Source organism: Littorina saxatilis, linkage group LG8, assembly GCF_037325665.1.
Source record: "Littorina saxatilis isolate snail1 linkage group LG8, US_GU_Lsax_2.0, whole genome shotgun sequence".
In the NCBI taxonomy this organism is placed as follows: Eukaryota; Metazoa; Mollusca; class Gastropoda; order Littorinimorpha; family Littorinidae; genus Littorina; species Littorina saxatilis.
In genome coordinates, this window is record NC_090252.1 from 29763468 (window position 1) to 29783302 (window position 19835).

A 19835-nucleotide genomic window follows, 5' to 3' on the forward strand; every position below is an offset into this window, starting at 1 on the left:
GCTGACACACAAATAGCAGCCAGTGGCTTAGTAGGATACCTCATTCTCATGAATAAACATAAATGGTGACGCAGTTTTGCGTCTGAAGGCTATTTTCGGCCTTGGCGACAGGGTAGGGGAGAGAAATCTCGACTCGTCAAAATGGCTAACGGTGACAGTCAACCGGGCCCTAGTAGGGAAAAACAAAGCCGGACTGACGCTACAGGCGGTGCAAATGATTATGGATACTGACAGGGGAAGGGGGAGATATTCTTTCGGACAATTCGTTGGAAACAGGTAGATGACAGTGATTATAATCCTTTCTTGGAGCAAGCAAAACAGCCACATGTGTTTGATCCACAGGCACCGGAAGATGCGCCGGACTGATTTTTCAAAAGTTCATATTTAAACATCATTATAAGCCAAACTAATTATTATTTCCATGATTAGACACTAAAAACAGATTCTTGGTTCAATTTCCTTTAAAAATAACATAGGTTTTACTTACCTACCTACTGCCAGTTTGGAGCTAGAATTTTTTGTGAATTATTACACCCCGAACTCCAATATTCCCTGGCAGTCAGGAATGCACATACGCAAGTTTTGATTGGCAGCGAAAGGGTTAAGACTCCCTCCTTTTTAAGACTTCCTCCTTTTTAAGACCTGATTTTCTCAGATTTTTGAATGTCTTAAAAGAGGGGTTGGACTCATCCTGAACTCAGGTCAAAATGAGTTCGGCTCATCCTCTCCCTGACAGGATGCCTTGAGTTTCCTTGTCTGGCAAAGAAACCAATTTTTACACCCCCGGTATAGGGGTGTGTATAGGTTTCACTCGATGTGTTTGTGTGTTTGTGGCGGTATTTGTGTGTTTGTGTTCGCAAGTAGATCTCAAGAATGAACGGACCGATCGTCACCAAACTTGGTGAACAGGTTCTATACATTCCTGAGACGGTCCTTACAAAAATTGGGACCAGTCAAACACACGGTTAGGGAGTTATTGGTGGATTAAAATTATACAACGACTTATAGACGGACACCCCCGTTGGTCAAAGGGAAATAACCTTCTCAGTTGGTGGCAGTGAGAATGGTTATTTCCCTTTGACCAACGGGGGTGTTTTTCCTATCAGAGGAATTTCTTGTTTTTTTTTATATTTAGAGCTTTTTGTAATGTATTATTGATATAAGCAGATTCGCGATCGTCAATAAAGATTTTTCATGGTGTTTTGTAATTTTTAAATTACAAAGGAATTGATATGTAAGACAGTTTCAAGCGAGCTATTTTTCGCCTCGGTATTTACTGTGCAAACAACTCTAAATATGGCAAAAGTGTCACGTGATAATCAACCGTTTGGGTTCGGCGCTCACTGGAGCAGATGATTTTTTCTGTAACCAGTTGACAGTGATGAAACCATATATTACGGTCTCCTTCCGGCAGCAGTCCCAAAATTTCGACTTGTTTTGACCTTAGAACGATGTCTTTATCATAACTGTGAAGAACAGAACGGAGATCACTGTCGAAGTCGGCCAATCTGCAATCATTTTCGTCTCGCGAACACTGATCTCAAATTTAGATCAGTGCTCGCGAAAAACATATGGGAGAGAACTCTGTATTCCTAGTTTTGATAGATTCGCTTAGGACTGTCGCGTCCGGTCAGGGAGAGAATGAGCCGAACTCATTTTGACCTGAGTTCAGGATGAGGTTCCACTGTCCTAGAGTTTTGATTGATGGACACACTTCCGTTGGTAAATCAAAAATCTAGAAAAGCTAGTCACTGGAACATTTAATCATAGACGCAAGAAACATTTACTTGTCTGTCAATGTAGTGGTTTGAATAACTCACCTTGTTTTTTCTTTCCGATAAACAAAGGGAAGTAAGCATTCTAAATGCATACGACATGTGTAATAGAGGGAGAGTTATTCGGAACCTGAAGTCTCCTGGTACCTGAGAGAATAACAAGCATTGAAATGAACAAGCGACTTTCATCTTCATTTTAATTTGTTTTGGGGGGTGGGTCAATTTTTGTTTGTGTGTGTGTGCCTTTTTGCAGTGAAGAGTGAAACTTAAATGGTTGTGTTTGCTTGTTACAGTGAACCCAGTACAGGAATGACGCCCTTTATGGAAGCTGCCGTTGAGGGGCACGAGATTATTGTTCAGCTTTTTCTACACAAGGTACGTTTTCTGGGTAACAATTTCAATCACATAACATTATATGTGTGTTGTATATTATTAGTTATCGTTAGATTTGACTGTGATATCAACATTTATCAGTCTGAATGTCGAGAAAGCTGAAATCATATCAGATCGAGGCGTAAGCCGAGATCTGATATGATTCAGCCTTTCGAGACATTCAGACTGATAAATGTTGATATCACAGTCAATTCTAACAATAACGATTTTATCGCATTCGATTTCGGAATCATAAACCTACCTAAGAAGTCAGACAAACGCAAGGGAGGCTACTGCCTTGTATTTAATGTTGGAAATGTTGGATTGTCTTTTCCTGCTTTCGTAACTTTGCTGCTCTTACTTTTATTTTTCAGTAACTGGTTCTTTTTCTCAGACAAAATAAGGCATTTATAATGAAAAAAGAACAAAAATATACGGTCGAAACAGATCACCAACAAAGGCTAACAAGTTCAGTGGAGTTGCCAGTTGGAAGGAACAGCGAAGAATGTCCCAGTTACTTCCTCAGTCGTACTCTTTTTGACTGTTCGATTTGGCAATTCTAAACGATGGCAGGAACTGAAGTGCGCCAGGCAGTATCAGCGAAGTCCTCTGGCTCATTTTCTGTGCCCAAGAAACCTTCCAGGTATTTGTCGGTATCGGCGGACTGCATAATAATGTTGTCGAAGCTCAGTCTCGCTTACGACGCATTTTTCTTTTATAAATTTGGTATTTAAAAAAAAAAGGGAGACATTTGTTTCCTTCAGGTGAGATCTTATTCTTCAAAATTAAAATTGATAAACTACTTCCTGCACGATATCAAATTCGCTGGGAACTTCCTGCGCGATGTCAATTGATGTACAGTTCCTAGTTGACCAATGACAACAGCAGTTTTTGTCATGTGATCAGTAAAAATGCGATAAATATGTGTGTATGCCTGGGAACAAAGAGTGCCCTTTCTTGGCCTTGTTTATAAAATTTAGTTCAGCTTACAATACATTTGCAAAGGGAAGGCAGTCCTCCTTCACTGTAGAATTATTTGTAACGCAGAATCATATGGTATTACTTTGGAAATGATCTGAGGGTCTTTCTTCTTAGTTATTGTCCCTTTAAAAAATGAGTGGTATGGTCAGAGATTTGACAATGCTGCTAACAAGATTTTACTCCACTTTAGACGGCAAATAAATTGCAGAATCGATTTATTCTTCAGGCCTGGGAATGATACATCTTTCGTCGTAAATACGACGAAGTCCTTTTCTAATTGTGCCCTTACCAAATGCTTAAAACGCACAATTTTCCCATCAGTACGCCCAAACCACTTTTACTCATTCCCAGGCCTGATTCTAGCTTTACATTTGATCAAAAGTACAGACCTGTTTACACTACACATTGAGCGTAGTAAACTACGAATTTGAATAATATACTACGCAAGTCTGTCGTTTTCTACGCAAACGGTATTTTAAAAAAAAAAATTATTTTTCTTTCGTCTTTACACCTGTTCCTTGTCCCGTTGTGCTCTCACACCGCCCCGTCCCTGCACGCAAACGGTATTGTTTCGGCTACGCATATCACAATCCGTAATCAGGGGTGAGTTTTGGCGCTCGCCCGCTCGCCCCCGGCGACTTCAAATCGAGTCGGGCGGGTTCGAAATTCCTCTGAAATCGCCCGCCGGGCGGGTTCAAATTTCGCTGAAGTACAAAGTCGTTAGGCAACGTAGTCAATCGGAACGGCCAGCGAACAAATATCTCTGCGGGCGATCTCAAAATCTGTCACTTCTCTACTGCCCACTCATCCCCCCCCCCCTTCCCCCACTTTGAGGACTCATGACTACCACTAATCAAGGCCAGACACATTGGCTAGACAGCTACCCCCCTCCGCCTCACTTGACCGTGTCATCACCCCTCCAGTGCCACGAGCCGCTGGCGATTGCATCAGCAGTCAAAATAGTTAACCCCCCCCCCCCCCTCCGCCCCCCCTCTTTGCGCTATTCACTTCACCCCCTCTCTTATCTTATCCTGCGCTCACCAATCCTTCAGAGACTTTCACATGTTGTAAAACAGTTTCCTCTCAGATAAAAACTCGGTCATTGACCCCGAGTAAGAAGGTCAGTGTCTCGACAGGCAGCTGTGTTCAGATTGCAAGTAACCGTCATTGACCCAGGTCTCAAGGCCAACCAGCTTTTACAATGCATCTGCCTTTGATCTGACCGCCCATCCAGAGCAAATATATTCCCCCTAGCCCTATTTTTCCTTTGATGTGCCTGCTATGTACCACTGATCCAGTTTCTGGGAAATGTATATAATTATGTCATTGACTGCAGGGATACTCATTGAGACAAATATGTTAACACCAGCTTTGCTGACCAACTTAGTACAAGTAGTGACAGTACTACTGCTGTCAATTATTTCCCTTCAACTAAGGAAGTAAAAAAAAACCAACCCGATCCACTATATGTGATAAAGAAGAAAAGACAGACCTTCAACAATAGGACAAGGGATGCAACTCTGCTGAATCAAAAGCATAAAGATCACCTGTGAACAATTCTAGGATCAGGAAATCTGAACATCTGTTTGTTTTCATTAGGAAATAGAAATGAAATGTAATGCTTTTGATTATTTATGACTTAAGCTGTGGTAAATTTGGCTGGTATGCAACTTTTACAGTAATATTAATAACACAGACATAAAGAAAAAGAAACAAAACAAGAAAGCAACTTAGAATTTTGTTTGTTTGTAGTCAGCTTTTTATACTTGGTTTTATACAACAAAAAACATAATTTAAATAAAAAAAATGCTGATTTACTCTTTTGTAGTGTGTGTTTATGTGGTAAGTAAAGTTCCATAGTAAATTACTTTGTAAATTGTGTGGTAGGGGGTACATAAAGGGGGTAACTTTCAGTGAGGTTTAGTGTGTGATTGTGTGACAGGGTGTGAATGAGTGATTTCTTGTTTCTTTGTGGCGGCTTTTATTTTAAATTCTTTATTAAAACAAGGTTAATTATCATTATATTAAAACATAGCATTTTAGTCATCAAGTTTTGTGTGTGTTTGTGGTAGTTATTAGTAGTGCAAATCCACATGTATGCATTATAAGTATGAATGTACGTCTTTTGTGTATGTGGTTAGCACGCGACGGGCCGCTGGGGCGGTTGTAAGAAATTCCGGCAAGTTTGGGGCCGGTTGGGATTTGAGAGGGCCAGTTCAATTTTTGACTTACCGGCCCCCCTGGCCGGTAGCAAAAAAAGTTAAGGTACACCCCTGCGTAATTTTCTTCATCTCCCTTGACCGATCCATTTTCCAATCCATGTTTTCGGCCAGCAGTCGTTTGCTGCGTGCAGCGCGTAAAGCACCCATGGGCGTTGCGTTGTAGCTTGTTAATGCCGAATAGGCTTCTACAAGCAAATGCCGGGCACAACTGAAAGCGTTACTGCCAAACAATGCGGGCGTTTTGACACAATGGCTGAACGCAGAGCACACGAAAGTGAAGATGAGAACTGTGAAGAAAATGACTCCGAAAGGCCACCGACCAAAAAGAAAAAGACGAGCAATGCGCGGAACCAAGTCTTTCTGCCAAAATATCATCAGGACTACCCATGCCTTGTCTTAGCGGAAAGGAAAACATCATGCTCATTGCACTGTCTGCAATTCCCATTTTTCCGTCAGTCAATCAATACATGTGGTAAAAAGTAGCAATCATTGTTCTTGTTGTTGTGATAGGTCGATGAGAAATTCTACACATTCAATTTCAAAACTACACATTTGCCTCATTTTGCTCCCAGAAAATACACATGCAATGTTTTAGGGGTAAACAGGTCTGAAAGTAGTGTAGATTCAGCACTTTATTTAGTTTGCATTTATTTGGTGAAAAAGCAACAACATGACTGATGAGTTTCATTTTCTTTTTCAAATTGAGGTTTTCAAATTTGTGTCCAACAGTCTCTTGTTTTTGTCTTTTCTTTGTCCCTGGCTTTCTTCCTTCCTTCCTTTCTTTCTTTCTTCCTTTCTTTCTTTCTTCCTTTCTTTCTTTCTTTCTTTCTTTCTTTCTTTTTAAGAATGAGGACAAATTGCACTATGTTTCCAAGGATTTTCCTGTGACTTTATCAATCGCAAGTTAATTTCAAAGTGTTTCCATCATTTTCGCCTTTTGACAAGACTTCCTACATTATTATTTTACATTTGTCATTCTGTGTAGGGCGTGAACGTGAACGCCAAATCCTTCAACGGAGACACAGCTCGGAGCCTGGCGCTGGCCTACGGCCACATGAAGATCGTCAGCCTCATCGACAACCATGTCATGCCGCACGGCACCCTGCGAACAGAACCTGGTAATTTCACTTAGACTGGCGTTTGACTTTCCTGAGGATGCTACTGTCGGTCCCCACTTTGGAGACCTCCAAAAATCTAAGAAAAGAGAAGTCTCAGAACGGGGGTAAATTTGCAGAGGTTATGAACCAAAAATCTTAAGAAAACAATAGTCTTAAAATAAGAGGAGTCTTTAATGGGGGGTTCCACTGTCAAAGCTGCTATGTTTTGAGAGCAATTGCTACGCCAAGCTAAAGATTGCTATGCTTAGATAAATAATCACAAGCATGCAACGGTTCCCTTTTTTTTGCGAGTCCTGGTACTCTGTCTGCAAATCCCAATCCGTGTAGCGGTCACAAAATGGGTCAAAACACATCGTCTTAATTGAAAAGTGGCACTGCAGATACTCTCTAATGGGCATAAATATTATCTAATGGGCATTTTATGTTCCTGCATTCTCATGAAATTTTATTAAAAATGTCTATTCTTGCGCAAGATGGCATAAATGCGGATGTGGGAATACATTTTAGAAAATGCTACACTTAAACACCATGTGCTACGCTAAAAATTCCCCCAAACTCTTGACTTGCTGCACTTGAGGCTCAACAAGAGTTAGCAGGTCTGCACTGTACTTAAGCTCCACTGCCTTCGATCACTGCCTTCACCTTCCCCGGGCCGTAGGCTTGTTGTCGTTTCCATTTTTATACATTTTATGGATTGGATTGGGTTGGATTGGATTGGATAAGATTTACAGTCCAGTGAGGTTACCCTCATGGAAATTCGGGCTGCTTTCTCCCCGGGGAAAGCGAGCTGCCATACATACGGCGCTACCCATATTTTTTTTTTCCTGCATGCGTGTATTCATGTTTCCTGAGACTTAATGCCGTGTGAGATGGAATTTTTTTTACTTTATTCCAAGTCCCACGGGTATTTGATGGACATTTTTATCTATGCCTATACAATTTTGCCAGGAAAGACCCTTTTGTCAATCGTGGGATCTTTAACGTGCACACCCCAATGTAGTGTACACGAAGGGACCTCGGTTTTTCGTCTCATCCGAAAGACTAGCACTTGAACCCACCACCTAGGTTAGGAAAGGGGGGGAGAAAATTGCGGCCTGACCCAGGCCTGAACACGCAACCTCTCGCTTCCGAGCGCAAGTGCGTTACCACTCGGCCACCCAGTCCCTTATGTTACAATTTCATGAATATGCAAACAGAAATAAAACATTGTTTAAACCTTCTTCGGTGGTCAGATACCCATTTTCGGGTGAGTAGAGGGGAGATGGCTTGACAAAGTTGGGTACATTGTGTTTGTATTTGCCCTGGATGGGAGTTAAGCCCCACTCGCCAGCGTGAGACACAACTACTTTCCCACTCAGGACTGAACTGCTGAGTTGCAGGCAAAGAAGAGAGTATGCAGACTTTCTTTCTATTATGTCTATATAGGTTATGGAGGAACCCATCTAAACTTTGGTACACAGATTAAACATCGACATGTTTAAGTCCATGCCAAATTTGAGAAGAATCCGTCAAGAAGAGCTGGATCTATAAGTGAAGGAAATTGTGCGTTAGTGCTTCATTGCGTATTTCCTAGTCGTTTGTAAAACAATTGGCTGGAAAGTAACCCCACATATTTGCGATAGGTATGGTAAGTGTTATGCCAAATGTCATGATTTGTTGTGGTCTTAACCCAATGCCTCCCGCAGCGCCCGCTAGCGCCCGCAAAATGAGCCTTTTATAGTTCTCGTAACGCCCGATAGCGGCCGCTAAACACTAGGTCGCTTACTTTCGGTTTCGCTTTGACCTATCCCATCATTCAATACCGCTAATACGCACTTCCGTTTCCGGAGGAAGTAAGGTGTTTTCCTGTGAAAACTGCATGGCAAAAGTGGTTCGATCTCTGTGATTTTTTAAAGTTTGTCAATTTTTTGTGTGGCCAAAATGGAGACTCTTAGCAATGGCGACTTCTGGCGTGCCATCATGGGCGAGAGTGATAGTGATGAAGGTGGTTTTGAGGGGTTTTCTTTGGACGAAATTAACAAGAAGGACGAAAGTGACATTGACCTAGATGTTGTTGTGAACGATGAACAGCTTCTGAGGGAATTTGAATCGAGTGACAGTGATCGTGATAGTGATAACCATGGTGATAGTGGTGACAGTGGTGACAGTGATATAATTTTACCTGTTCTTGCTGCTCCAAATCCTCGTCGAAAAAAAAACCGGCTGTCAAAACAGAATCGTAATGAACTGACAACAAGGTGGAGTGATAGAACTACTCCTGTCCAGCCAAAAAAGTTCGATGTTGGTGTGACACCTGTCGGTCCCCAGCATGATTTCGAAATGAGCATTGTGTAACGTAATACAAACTGGTCCTGAAAAAACACCTAGCACCATTATAATAACTGTTATTTTTATCAAATGATGTTGCTGACTGACTAGCAGTTGTGTATAATTTACAATTTTGCCACTTGGAACATTTTTGTGCCTAAAAAAGCAAGAGAAGGGGACTAGAATATATTCTGAAAACGTGGATTTTTTGCATCAGTCAACTTTATCATTTTTTTTCAAGCTGTGGATTAAGGTAAAACTCTCCTGGTGTTTCATTTTAAAGAAGTTAAATCTTTCAGCAATTTTTAGATCCAAACTACATTAAAATGTGAACAGTAGTTATTTTTATATGATTTTTTAAAGTTGGTAACCGGGTGCCTTGTACGGAGTTACTCCCTTTGCACTGGGAAATAGATAAGCAACAGGCTCTCAGAATGCGGGAGGCAAAGGGTTAAAAAGGAGGTTTCTGCTGACATGGGCACTGCAAGAGGCAAGGCAAAATCTGTCTTGTGGGTAATGTGTACAGTTTCCTGTTTTCAGAACTGTCTTTCTGGCAATGGCATCATCAAAGACTGGTTCTTAAAGTCATGTCAGGCGAGCATGGCAAAATCCTGTGTTGGTGCATGGATATTTTGCTTGTGTATTGGTGATGAGCTGATTATCTGTGGATTGTGTGCTTCTTTGCAGGTTTGGGAGACTACCTGAGTTCATCGGATGAGGTGGATAAACGACAGCGACCCCAGCATCAGAGGGGCTGGAGAGCCAAGTCAAAAGGCAAGACATCCAATGGAATCCCTCTTCCTCTCTCCCCCTCCCTGTCTCTCTCTCTTTCTCTCTCTTTTTCTCCTTGTTTCCCTCTATCCCTCTCTTACTCTCTTTCTTTCTCCTGCTCTCTCTCTCTTTCTCTCTTTGTACTGTAGTTAGCTTAACTTCTATTTCTTCATGTTACTGAGTTACTCTTAATGGGTGAGGGCCGGATGGGAAAAAAAAAGCATGCTTATTCCGTCACCCTCGAAAAATAAAGATCAATTCTCTCTGATTTCTTGTGAACATAATTGTGGCTATGCCTGAAACCAACATTTCAGCAGTTTGTTGAAGGTTCCCGCATGCAGGTGTCAGGACAAAAAGTACAGGTCTTAGGCAAGAAAGAGTAATGATTATTCCATAGTACTGATGACTCGGCAAGTTTTTAAGGCTTGGGTGTCACACTTCACATGCTCTCATGTGTGTGTGGTTGAGTATCTGTTTGTCTGTCTGTTTGTTTGCCTGTATACTAAGTGGGGGCCGGGTAGCTTAGTTGGTAGAGCACTGGACTTGGGATCCTAAGGTCACAGGTTCGAATCCCGGCAGGGACGGACACGGGTCAACTTTATGTGCAGATTCAGAGGTGGTATCCATGCCCCACCTGCGTGTCACCACAGTGGCGCATAAAAGACCTCGGTCATTCTGCCATCAGTGCAGAAGGCTGATTACACATAAACATGCACACACCTGTGTAGCGCCACTCTTGTTGCTGCTAGCTTTCCACTGGGAGGAAGCGACCTGAATTTCCCAGCATTGGGATAATAGAGTAAATGACATGGAAAAAAATGAAAGCACCAGGGTACAGTAGAGGAATAACATCTTTTCTGAGTTCTAGTTCAAGTTTTAGAGAGTAGTTCCTTGGGTTGGGAAACATGTCTACACATGTGCAAGATGTATCATGGTTAGTAAAGGGAAGTAACCGTGGCACTAGACACAAAATGTAGAACCTTGTCCTCCTGTTGGACTTACTTTGGCATTTATGTTATAGTTATATCTGTTTCGGGTTCCTCGTAATTTAATTGTAATGCAGATGTGGTGAAACAGAAACTTTGTTGTTGTTGGTTCCTGTGTATCGGTTTTTATTTGAATTTTGACCTTTCCAGGGCCAAGCATCAGAGACGGTCCAGAGGCAATAGCTCGCATGATTGACCGCACACGGTCCACGGACCATACGCGATATCCCAGTAAGGAGTGTGTATATATATGTGTCTATGAGTGTGTATGTGGTGGTGTGTGTGTGTGTGTGTGTACGTGGGTGTTATGTCTACTGGCGGAATGCCAACTGACTAAATGTCTACTGACTGAAAAACTATATCTGTGTGTGTGTGTGTGAGAATGCAACCTTACATCGCCAATAATTGCAAATAGTAATACGCACACACAAACACGATGTCTTCTTATGTAGTTTTTTTATTAGTAGGCATTCGGCCAGTAGGGTTCGGTCAGTAGGTATGGAATCGTGTACGTGTGTGTCTGTGTGTGTGTTCTTGGTATGTTGGGCAGGTGTTTTTCATGTCCCAGTGAATGAGAGCATGTGGAAGTCTCAGTTGAGTGTTTTTGTGTGTATGTGTTTTTCTTCAAAAGTTGTCTTGTTGGGTTGAAGTTCTGTGTGTATGTGTGTCACTGTGAACATGTGTCAGTGTGTGTGTGTGTGTGTGTGTGTGTGTGTGTGTGTGTGTGTGTGTGTGCTTATCTGTTTGCGTATGTTTCTGTGTATCAGTGTTTTGAAAAAGCATTATGGGAGGGGGGGGGGGGGGGGGTGGGTGGGGGGGAGTAGTGTTAGAGGGGATGGAACGAAGCAGAGAGGGAGTGAATTGTAGTGTGATGTTACTGTTGTAGTTGTTGACTATGTACCACTGACATTTTCCTTCTGCTCTTCATAGTGGTTGACCAACAAATGGTGTCTTCGCTGAAAAGACTGAGATGTATCACTAACCTTTACTGTTTGCTGTTTCTCAGACCTGATGGTGCCTCGGGGCTACATGTCGTTCCCCCACGGGGAGGGCGAGGCGGGGGATACTCAGCTCTCGTACAGGGACGTCACGTCGCCCATCAACCAGGAAGATTATCGTCTGGATAGCTCAGGTGGCAAAGGTAATATATGGAAATTATGAGTGTGTGTGTGTCTTTGAGAGGGAGAGAGAGAGAGACCTGGGTAATGTGGTGTGACCCTTCTGTCCAGTTGGAACTGCCATTTCCACTTGAACCAAAACATTAGCCTGGCCAATAGATTATGCTCAGAAATAATTATTTCAAGTGTTTGGCCAATAGACAATGTTCCGAAATAGCTCTTTCAATTGTTTACGGGTTGTGGGATAGTTACTTATCCTTACTTTTCCTTGCTTTTCCTTTTGTAAAACGGAGGCAAGCTATACGTGACATTGTTGGCCAATCACTACAGTGAAAACTGTCAAATACGGTCACTGGACTTAGCGGACACTCGCAGAATACGGACAGTCAGTCTCGGCACGGACTGCTTTACACTGTAAAACACCTGTACGTTACGGCCACCTCGGCATTACGGACGCGGACACGTATTTTGGGTCCATAATAAGTCATATACCTGCTAAATACGGACATCCACAGCAAGCTGGGAAGTTCGATCGACGAAGAAGACGATAAATCGATCAGTTGATATTATTCGGTATCTGAGTAGCTCTCGCGAGACACGCTATTTGTTATGCTTTGAACATCGCGAGAACTTCGAACCTTGGCTTGTGCAGCTCGCACGAGATCGCTGTACCGCATGCTTTGCTATGCTCTGAAGTTTGCGAGAGATTACGAGAGCTTGGAATACCGATAGAGTCTATTCTTCAGACATGGGATTCTTCCGTAAAATTACGGAATTCCGTAAATTTTTAGGCTCCAGGGATCATTCTTGAGATTCGTGCAAATCCGCTGAGAAAATTTTGGGGTATATGTAGGTATAGACCCAAGTTTTTCGGCCGGTCCGCTGATCGCGACGCTCCATTCCATACTATTCTTGAACGGTTGGTTCCTAAAACGGTCAGACTGTTGCTGGTCGATCCGTATGGGAACGCGCTCTGTGTCTTTGTCTCCTACAGTCACCGTTTCAACGTAGCTATCGGGGATTCAGTATAAGCATACCGTATGAGAATGATTCGGCGCCATTTTTACATCGCTTCGAGCCACTTGCCAAAATGATGAGGAAGCTAAAGCGAGACGAAACCGTTCTATCCCGGGAAATTGACCAGCAGAAGTACAAGAAAAATCTCTGGAGATTCGTCTGGCTCGATGAAGTTGTATCATTGAGCTGGAAATACGAGAAAGGCCAGAAGACACAAGACGTGAAACTCAGGGCCGGACTACCGGGGGGGTTATGGGGGTTGCGCAACCCCCCCCCTAGCCTAAACATGTACCTTACTTATTTAATTTTTTTTTTATTATTGCTTAATTTATGCCGTTTTATGCAAGGAGCGACCATTTTCTTATCTCAGAATATGACCTACCCTCACAACGAGGGGGGGGGGTGGGTTCTAGGGTTTCCGGACCCCCCCCAGCCAAAAAATAAAAATATTGAATGAGGTATGCATTTCTTTATTTTACATTGAGTTTCAATTTTTGGGGTATTAATCAGTGACAAAATCTGCTGCCTGAAACTGGTAATGATCATCCTCAGAATGCACCAGATTGCACCATTTTGCATCCTTTTTTTCAAAATTTTCCGGGGGGGTATGCCCCCGGACCCCCCTAGCAAGCTAGGCGCTTCGCGCCGTCGGCTCGGCGCTTCGCGCCTTCACACCCATATCTTCACAATAGACTTTTGGAAAAAACCAGTCATAAAATGACATCCCCCTGGGCCACCACTGGCAACCCCCCCCCTCCTCTTCGCCTAGTCCGGCCCTGAAACTGAAAGTTGGCGATGCTTTTGCTAAAATCAACTTGCCGGGAAAAGCTCAGTGCACTTTGTGCAACGATGTTAATGTTATCAACTACGGTTCCAATGGAAAGACTGCCCTCAAAAGCCACTTGAAAAGCAACAAGCGCCTGACTATCCTGAAAACCCAGTCGTGTAATCAGTCACTGGGGTCGTTTGGCACCGACAAGGTAAGAACATTGAAACCACACCGTCACACGCCACCACCCCCCATCCCCGCCTCTCTCTCTCTCTCTCTCTCTCTCTCTCTCTCTCTCTCTCTCTCTCTCTCTCTCTCTCTCTCTCTCTCTCTCTCTCTCTTTCTCCTCCTTATTTTGAGTCTTCGCGTAAAATTAATTTGAGAAACATGGGAAGGGAGAGAAAGGGAGGGGGGGGGGGCTATGATTAAGCTGAAATATGCATTTCAGGGCCATTTTTGTGTGTCTAAAACACTAAAAACCTTCAGCTTCTGGGGGCTTCGCCCCCAGACCCCGACCAGGGGCGTTGCCCCTGGACCCTACTGGGGGCCTTCTGCGGCCCCCAGACCCCCACCTTTTTTTTTCCTTAATTATCAATTTTTCTGAATCCCATGTCTGATTCTTGGTGAGTGTTTTAAGTCGACGCATTTGATTGGCTGCTAGAGTTCCAAGGCAGCCAATCCAACGCGTGGAACGTGTTCGGCGGAACGGAAGTGAAAGTGTATGAGTGAATGTATCTTCTCTTCGAAAGAGTGATTCGTGTTTAACAAGATGGCAGCAAGAAATTCAAATTCAAGAAAAGGAAGAAATGCGCTGACTTTAGAACAAAGGATAAATGTTGTCAAACAACTGGAAAGTGGGAAATCATGCCGAACGATTGCACAAGAGCTTGGGTGTGGGAGAACGCAGATTTCAAAAATCAGCGTCGATCGGGAAAAAATAATGAAGTTGTGGGAATCGGGAGACGGACGTGCTGACCAGAAATGGGTTTCGAAGAAGACAACCGAATACGAAGAGCTAAATGACGCCGTGTTCGAGTGGTTTTCAACCAAACGTGCGAATCACATTGCCATCAATGGTCCACTCAGACAACGCTGGACAAATTCTTTCAAAAGCTGATGAGTGCAGAATGAAGTGAATGTGAATGTGTTGTATGAATGAGATCCAGTAACTTTTTAGCAATTTAAATTTATACAGTTGATATGATAAAAAGCTTTTAAACTTGTTTTACAACAGTCAATATTAAATGTTTCTCTATTTAATCTAAACAGCTTCTGTTTTTCTTATAAATGTACATGTACATGTGCAGTACTCTCTCTCTCTCTCTCAACTTGACTTTGTCGCGTTTACTTGCACCTGTCTAATAAGGACACCTGCAGAATAAGGACACTTTTGTCTGGTCCCAAGGGTGTCCTTATTTGACAGGTTTTACTGTAGTGAACTAGTCTCTGCACGCAGCAATAAACTGCGAATGAAATCGTGTGAACAACTGACATCCCAGTGAGAGTTAGCTCCGATCTGTGCTTTTTGCACCTGTCCGCTTAATATAACGCTCTTTTTGTTTAACAAAAATATGCTCATTGGGGCTGACTATCGCCATTGCTGATGTGATCACACCCTTCACTGCACAGAATGAACTACTACCACATGTTGATACAACTCGCTCGCTAGTGATTGGCCGACAGTGTCAGGTGTAGCTTGCTTCGATGTTTCCCAGAAAAAAAATTCTTCCAGAACCCATAAAAACCTGACACTGACAGTTCATCCTGGAATTAGTCTATTGTGACTCGCTTTTGGACAGTGTGGTGAGTGGCTGTCTCTCTTTGTTTACTGGTACGCAGTGTGCTGGCACATTCCTTTGTCTGTGGTGTAGTTGATAATCCACACAACTGCGTTCTATCTTTTATGACAATTGGATAGGTTAGGCTCCTGCTATACAAAATAAACAAAAACAAAACAAGACCTCACGGGGGCAATAGAAAAAATAAAAAAAGTAAAAATATTTAAAGAGAGGTGTCTTTTCTACACATGTTTTATTCCATCATGTATTCCTTTTCTTTTTCTTTTCAGACTCGTGCGACTACAACGATGACAGCAACGCCTTTTCCAAAACGGGAGCCATCACCATCAAATCTTCGTCCTCCTCCAGTGGGGGGCTGATAGCGGCGCTCGGCATCAGTCGACAAAACTCAGCTGACAGTGACGAATTCAGACTCCACGATAGCGGCGTCCACAATTCCAGCCAATCAGACGACAATGCTAACGGAGAGGCGAGCCCACGAAATGAAGCTAGAGATGATGGTGGCGAGAGACCGGAGAACTGTGGTGTGTGGGAGGGGGAAGCGGGGTCAGAAACGGACGGAGACGGAGTTCTCTCTCTGGCCATGGAACAGATCAGCAGTCAGATGAAAGAGGTGGCCGCTGATGAAAGTGTGTGTGATACTGACGATAAAATGGAACGACATGGGGATGATAGGGAAAAGCAGAGCAACGAAGCCGACAGGAAAGAAGCGGAATCGTTGAAGAGCATTCCAGAAGATGGTAATGATCAGCAGGAATCGTTGAGCATGGATGGTAATGGAAACAGTGCAATTACGGCCGGTACAGCTGCGGAAAAGAACTTGGAGCATGCTTTCCAAGTCCAGTTTAACGATCCACCAATACCCAATCTCATTAAACATGGAGTCACGGACAACTCACAAAATGTATCATCCAGGTTAAATCAACCCACACCACCCTCACAACACTATACAGATAATTTCCCAGTGGACAGAAATGTCATGTTCGACCCTTCTAACCTAGAAGACAAAGAAGCCGTCATGGACTTGCGGGCCACCAACATACCAGGAGGCGTTCAGTTTGCTGCCAGTCCAGGTCCCACCTCCCTCCCTCCCTCTCACATGCAGCGACGAAGCAGTTGTCAAGCGCGTCTGTCCCGGTTATCTGTAGCAGACAGGGATACCCCTTCCCAGGGGAAAGAGGCTCGAAACCGACGACGATCAGCAAACTCCCCGCCGACGTTTCACCGAGAGTACGGCGGGCGGGGTCAAGATTTGGGGTCGGGAACGGGTCGGGTGAGTTGCCTCAGCGATATCCCCATCAACCCGGGACCCCAGGCGGGATACCCTGTGACGAGCTCCACCTCTGGTGCTTCACAACTGAAGGGCGGCGATGGTGGCGATCGTTTCCACGGCAACAGCCAGGTCCCGGTCGCCGCAGTTGCCCCCACCTGCCTCCCCTCCGGCGGCTACTCTTCCTCCCTCACCCCCCACCCCACCTCCGCCTTCTCCACCCCCTCCCTGCCTCGGAAACACTCCGCCCCCGAAATCTCTTCGTCTGACTCTGCCCACGATTCGAACCCCGCCCTTGCTACGACTGCTGTGGCGGGCTACCAATCGGACGGCCCCCCAGTAGTAGGAACAGAGGCTCGCCAGAGACTGTGGGTGGGGGAGGGGAGCGACATGGGGGAGGGGGGTGACCAGTGTGACCTGGAGACGGTGCTGCAGCAGCTGGGGCTGACCAAGTACCTGTCTGTCTTTGAGGAGCAGGACGTCGACTTGCAGGTCTTCCTGTCGCTCACTGACAATGACCTCAAGGAGATTGGAATCAAGTGAGTTTTGCTTGCTTTTGTGAGTTTTGTGTATCTGTCTGGTTGGGTGGTGCCGGTGTCTTTTTCTGTCTTTCTTGTGAAATGATGGGTGGAAGCCAAACCAGCAGCAAAGTATCACATTTGGGATGATTTGATCTTTTAGCTTAGTCCATTCTGACGGAGCAATCATTGTTGTACGATCTTGTTCACTTGTACAGGGGAACCTCCCTGTTAAGACCCACCTATTTAAGACTCCCTACTTTTAACACCCTCGTCTCTGAGATATGCTATGGTTAAAGCCTCTTTAAATTTACCTTCATTTTAAGACTCCCTCCATGTGCATGCCGATGTGGCATGCATTCACCTACTTTTTGTTGTAATTACGTTTGCTCAAGTCATTGCACGATGTAAAAAGAAGTAAACCGTGTTTTTATTGTGGCACCTTGTTGTGACCCGTTTTGTGGAGCGTTAATATTTTTACGTGAAATTCACGTGCTCCTTGTTCAGTTGTTGTGACCTGGTTTTGGTCGGAGCGTCACAAACTGCGTCGTTTAGTTCTAGAACACCGTGAGATTCACGTGCTTTTTTTTGTGTCTTGATTTTGAGGTGAGCCCTGCGAATCTGCGTTGCAAGTTTTAGAATACGTGTGACTCACGTGTTTTTAGCTTTGTGATGTCAGCTAGTTCCTTGGCCTTCTTTCTGTTAAATATACCGTTTTAAGTTTTGAGCATGCACGGAGTGCGTGATCGGTTACTGATTGGTTGTAAAATAGTAGCTTCACCCGATTCTGTCTTAGGAATGTTGTTGGTTGGTCAATCCGGTGACCTTTGACTTTTGAATAACTATTCCATGTTAGGTTTTTGTTTCCATAAATACCGCTGCTTGACTCCTGTCTCGTCAGTCGATCTGAGGGTTTTAGGAAGCGTTTGGTTTTGATGTAAACGTATGAAGGTTATCAAGTGAACCAACGGAGTGTTTCTTATGTTTTAACGTCAACGTAATGTTCTTGGAGACAGTTGTTTCTCAAGTGTGAATCGTTTTGTGCCCTTCGTTTGTGAGGCAACACGTTTTGGTACTGCTGGTCAACCCACACAGCGCATAAGGTAATTTTGTTGTTACTTGTTTGTGTTGTGTTTTGGTCGCCATTTTGTAATTACTTTGTGAGTTGTTTATGTATAACGTGAGTTGAAAGTCTGACTTGTTGTAGTGTTTCTTTATTGTGTGTTCAACTGTTCTAGTGTTGTGAACGTACAGCAATGTTTTGTAGACGCTAGAAAGTCGCTAATGTTTATAATGATAACTTGTGTTTTCTGTGGTTAACGAAGTTCGAAGTGAAACGTTTTCTCCGACTTTTTCAGCCTTACGTTAAAAGAATTTAGGTAAAAGAAGCTTGCGGTCTGTGGTGATCGTTTGTAAACGGGCTTATTTCTTGTAACGTTATTGAGGGAAAGTGGATGAGTAAATATCTTGTTTGTGACTTTGATTAACGCAGGAACGTTGTCGTTAGACTTTTTGGTATGACAGTTTGCTTTGTATTCCTGGCCTGATGAGTCAACGTTTTTGTATTTTTCTGAAAGTAGCCATTTTGGTTTTAAACGTATGTATGCTAAGTTTCTTGAGTATTCTTAGTGCTTATGGTATTGTTGAACGTACGGAACGTAATTCTTTATTGTTGTTGAACGTACAGAACGTAACTCTTTATTGTTGTTGAAGGACTAACCAACGAGTGTTTGGTAATTGTAACTTTCTTGTCTGTTTGTCTTCGCCTGTCTTGTGATTGTTTATTTTTCTTGTATTTACTTCTCGTGTCTTGTTAATGCATTTGATACTTTTGCCATGTCTAATAATTTGTTTTCTTTTCTCTTTTTCTTTCTGTCCATAAGTTTTTTACCGCAATACGTAGTATCTCATTACGTAGTACTGTAACTATATATGCATTACTGATACCTTAGTGTCAGATGTAAAATAATAAACCAGTACTTTTGCGCGTTATCGCTTGTAACCTGTGTTTGTCATTTCGTATGAACAATATGTAGTACCAGCCTCGCTCACGAAGGCGCGCACAGTAAAAAACTTAGCTGCTGACGCCCAGTGAAAGAACGTTAGCTAAAGTAAACAAACTTAGCTGCTGACGCCCAGTAAAGAACTTTTGTTATTGACGCTCAATGAACGTAAACGTAGCTGTTGATAACCAGCAAAAGACTTTATTGTTACCTGTCACTGTGTTAGTGAACCATAGTTTGACACAGATCAACTTGTCGGTTAGAGATCTTCCTACTCCATATCCGGCGCATCTTTTGTGACTTTTGTGTATTATCCCAAACGACCCTCAGATCGATTCATTTTACTTTATAAACAGATAAACCTTATGTAGGTTTTTAGTGCTTTTGAATAAGCGAACATTGTAATGGAGGAGATTCCAGCAGATAAACCATTGGAAGCTTCAGGTTATGACATTAACGGCGATGAAGATGAACATTCTCAAAGGCCTAGGCGTGACATTAAGCCTACTGAAAAAGGTAGAGATTACCAGATTGAGATCAAAACTAGAAACTTTGCAAGACAACGAACATTCTTGGAACGAGCAATCGGTGAGGTAGTAACAGAGCTTAACCAAGAAACTCCTAATCAAGAGTCGTTAACCAGTCAGAAACAAATTGTTTTGAGCATGTACAAGGATCTTGGTGACATAGAGAAAGGTCTTCGTAGTATTGGTAGCGGTGAAACCATTCAGGAAAGTTGGGATGATGTTCAGAGAACAGTTCAGAACATTATGTTTGACATTGATCGAGCTCTTGACAGACAAACGACT

At 43.3% G+C, this 19835-nt stretch overlaps 1 protein-coding gene across 2 annotated transcripts in view; it reads left to right on the forward strand.

Moving 5' to 3' along the window:
* LOC138973268 (ankyrin repeat and SAM domain-containing protein 3-like) overlaps positions 1–19835 on the forward strand; it is a 48683-nt gene that overhangs the window by 16883 nt on the left and 11965 nt on the right. For both annotated transcript variants that reach the window (XM_070345989.1, XM_070345990.1), the window contains exons 5-10: positions 2069–2150; positions 6336–6468; positions 9463–9549; positions 10683–10763; positions 11539–11673; positions 15505–17044. In XM_070345989.1, the coding sequence (XP_070202090.1) occupies positions 2069–2150; positions 6336–6468; positions 9463–9549; positions 10683–10763; positions 11539–11673; positions 15505–17044 (2058 nt within the window). The remainder of the gene's footprint in view (positions 1–2068; positions 2151–6335; positions 6469–9462; positions 9550–10682; positions 10764–11538; positions 11674–15504; positions 17045–19835) is intronic.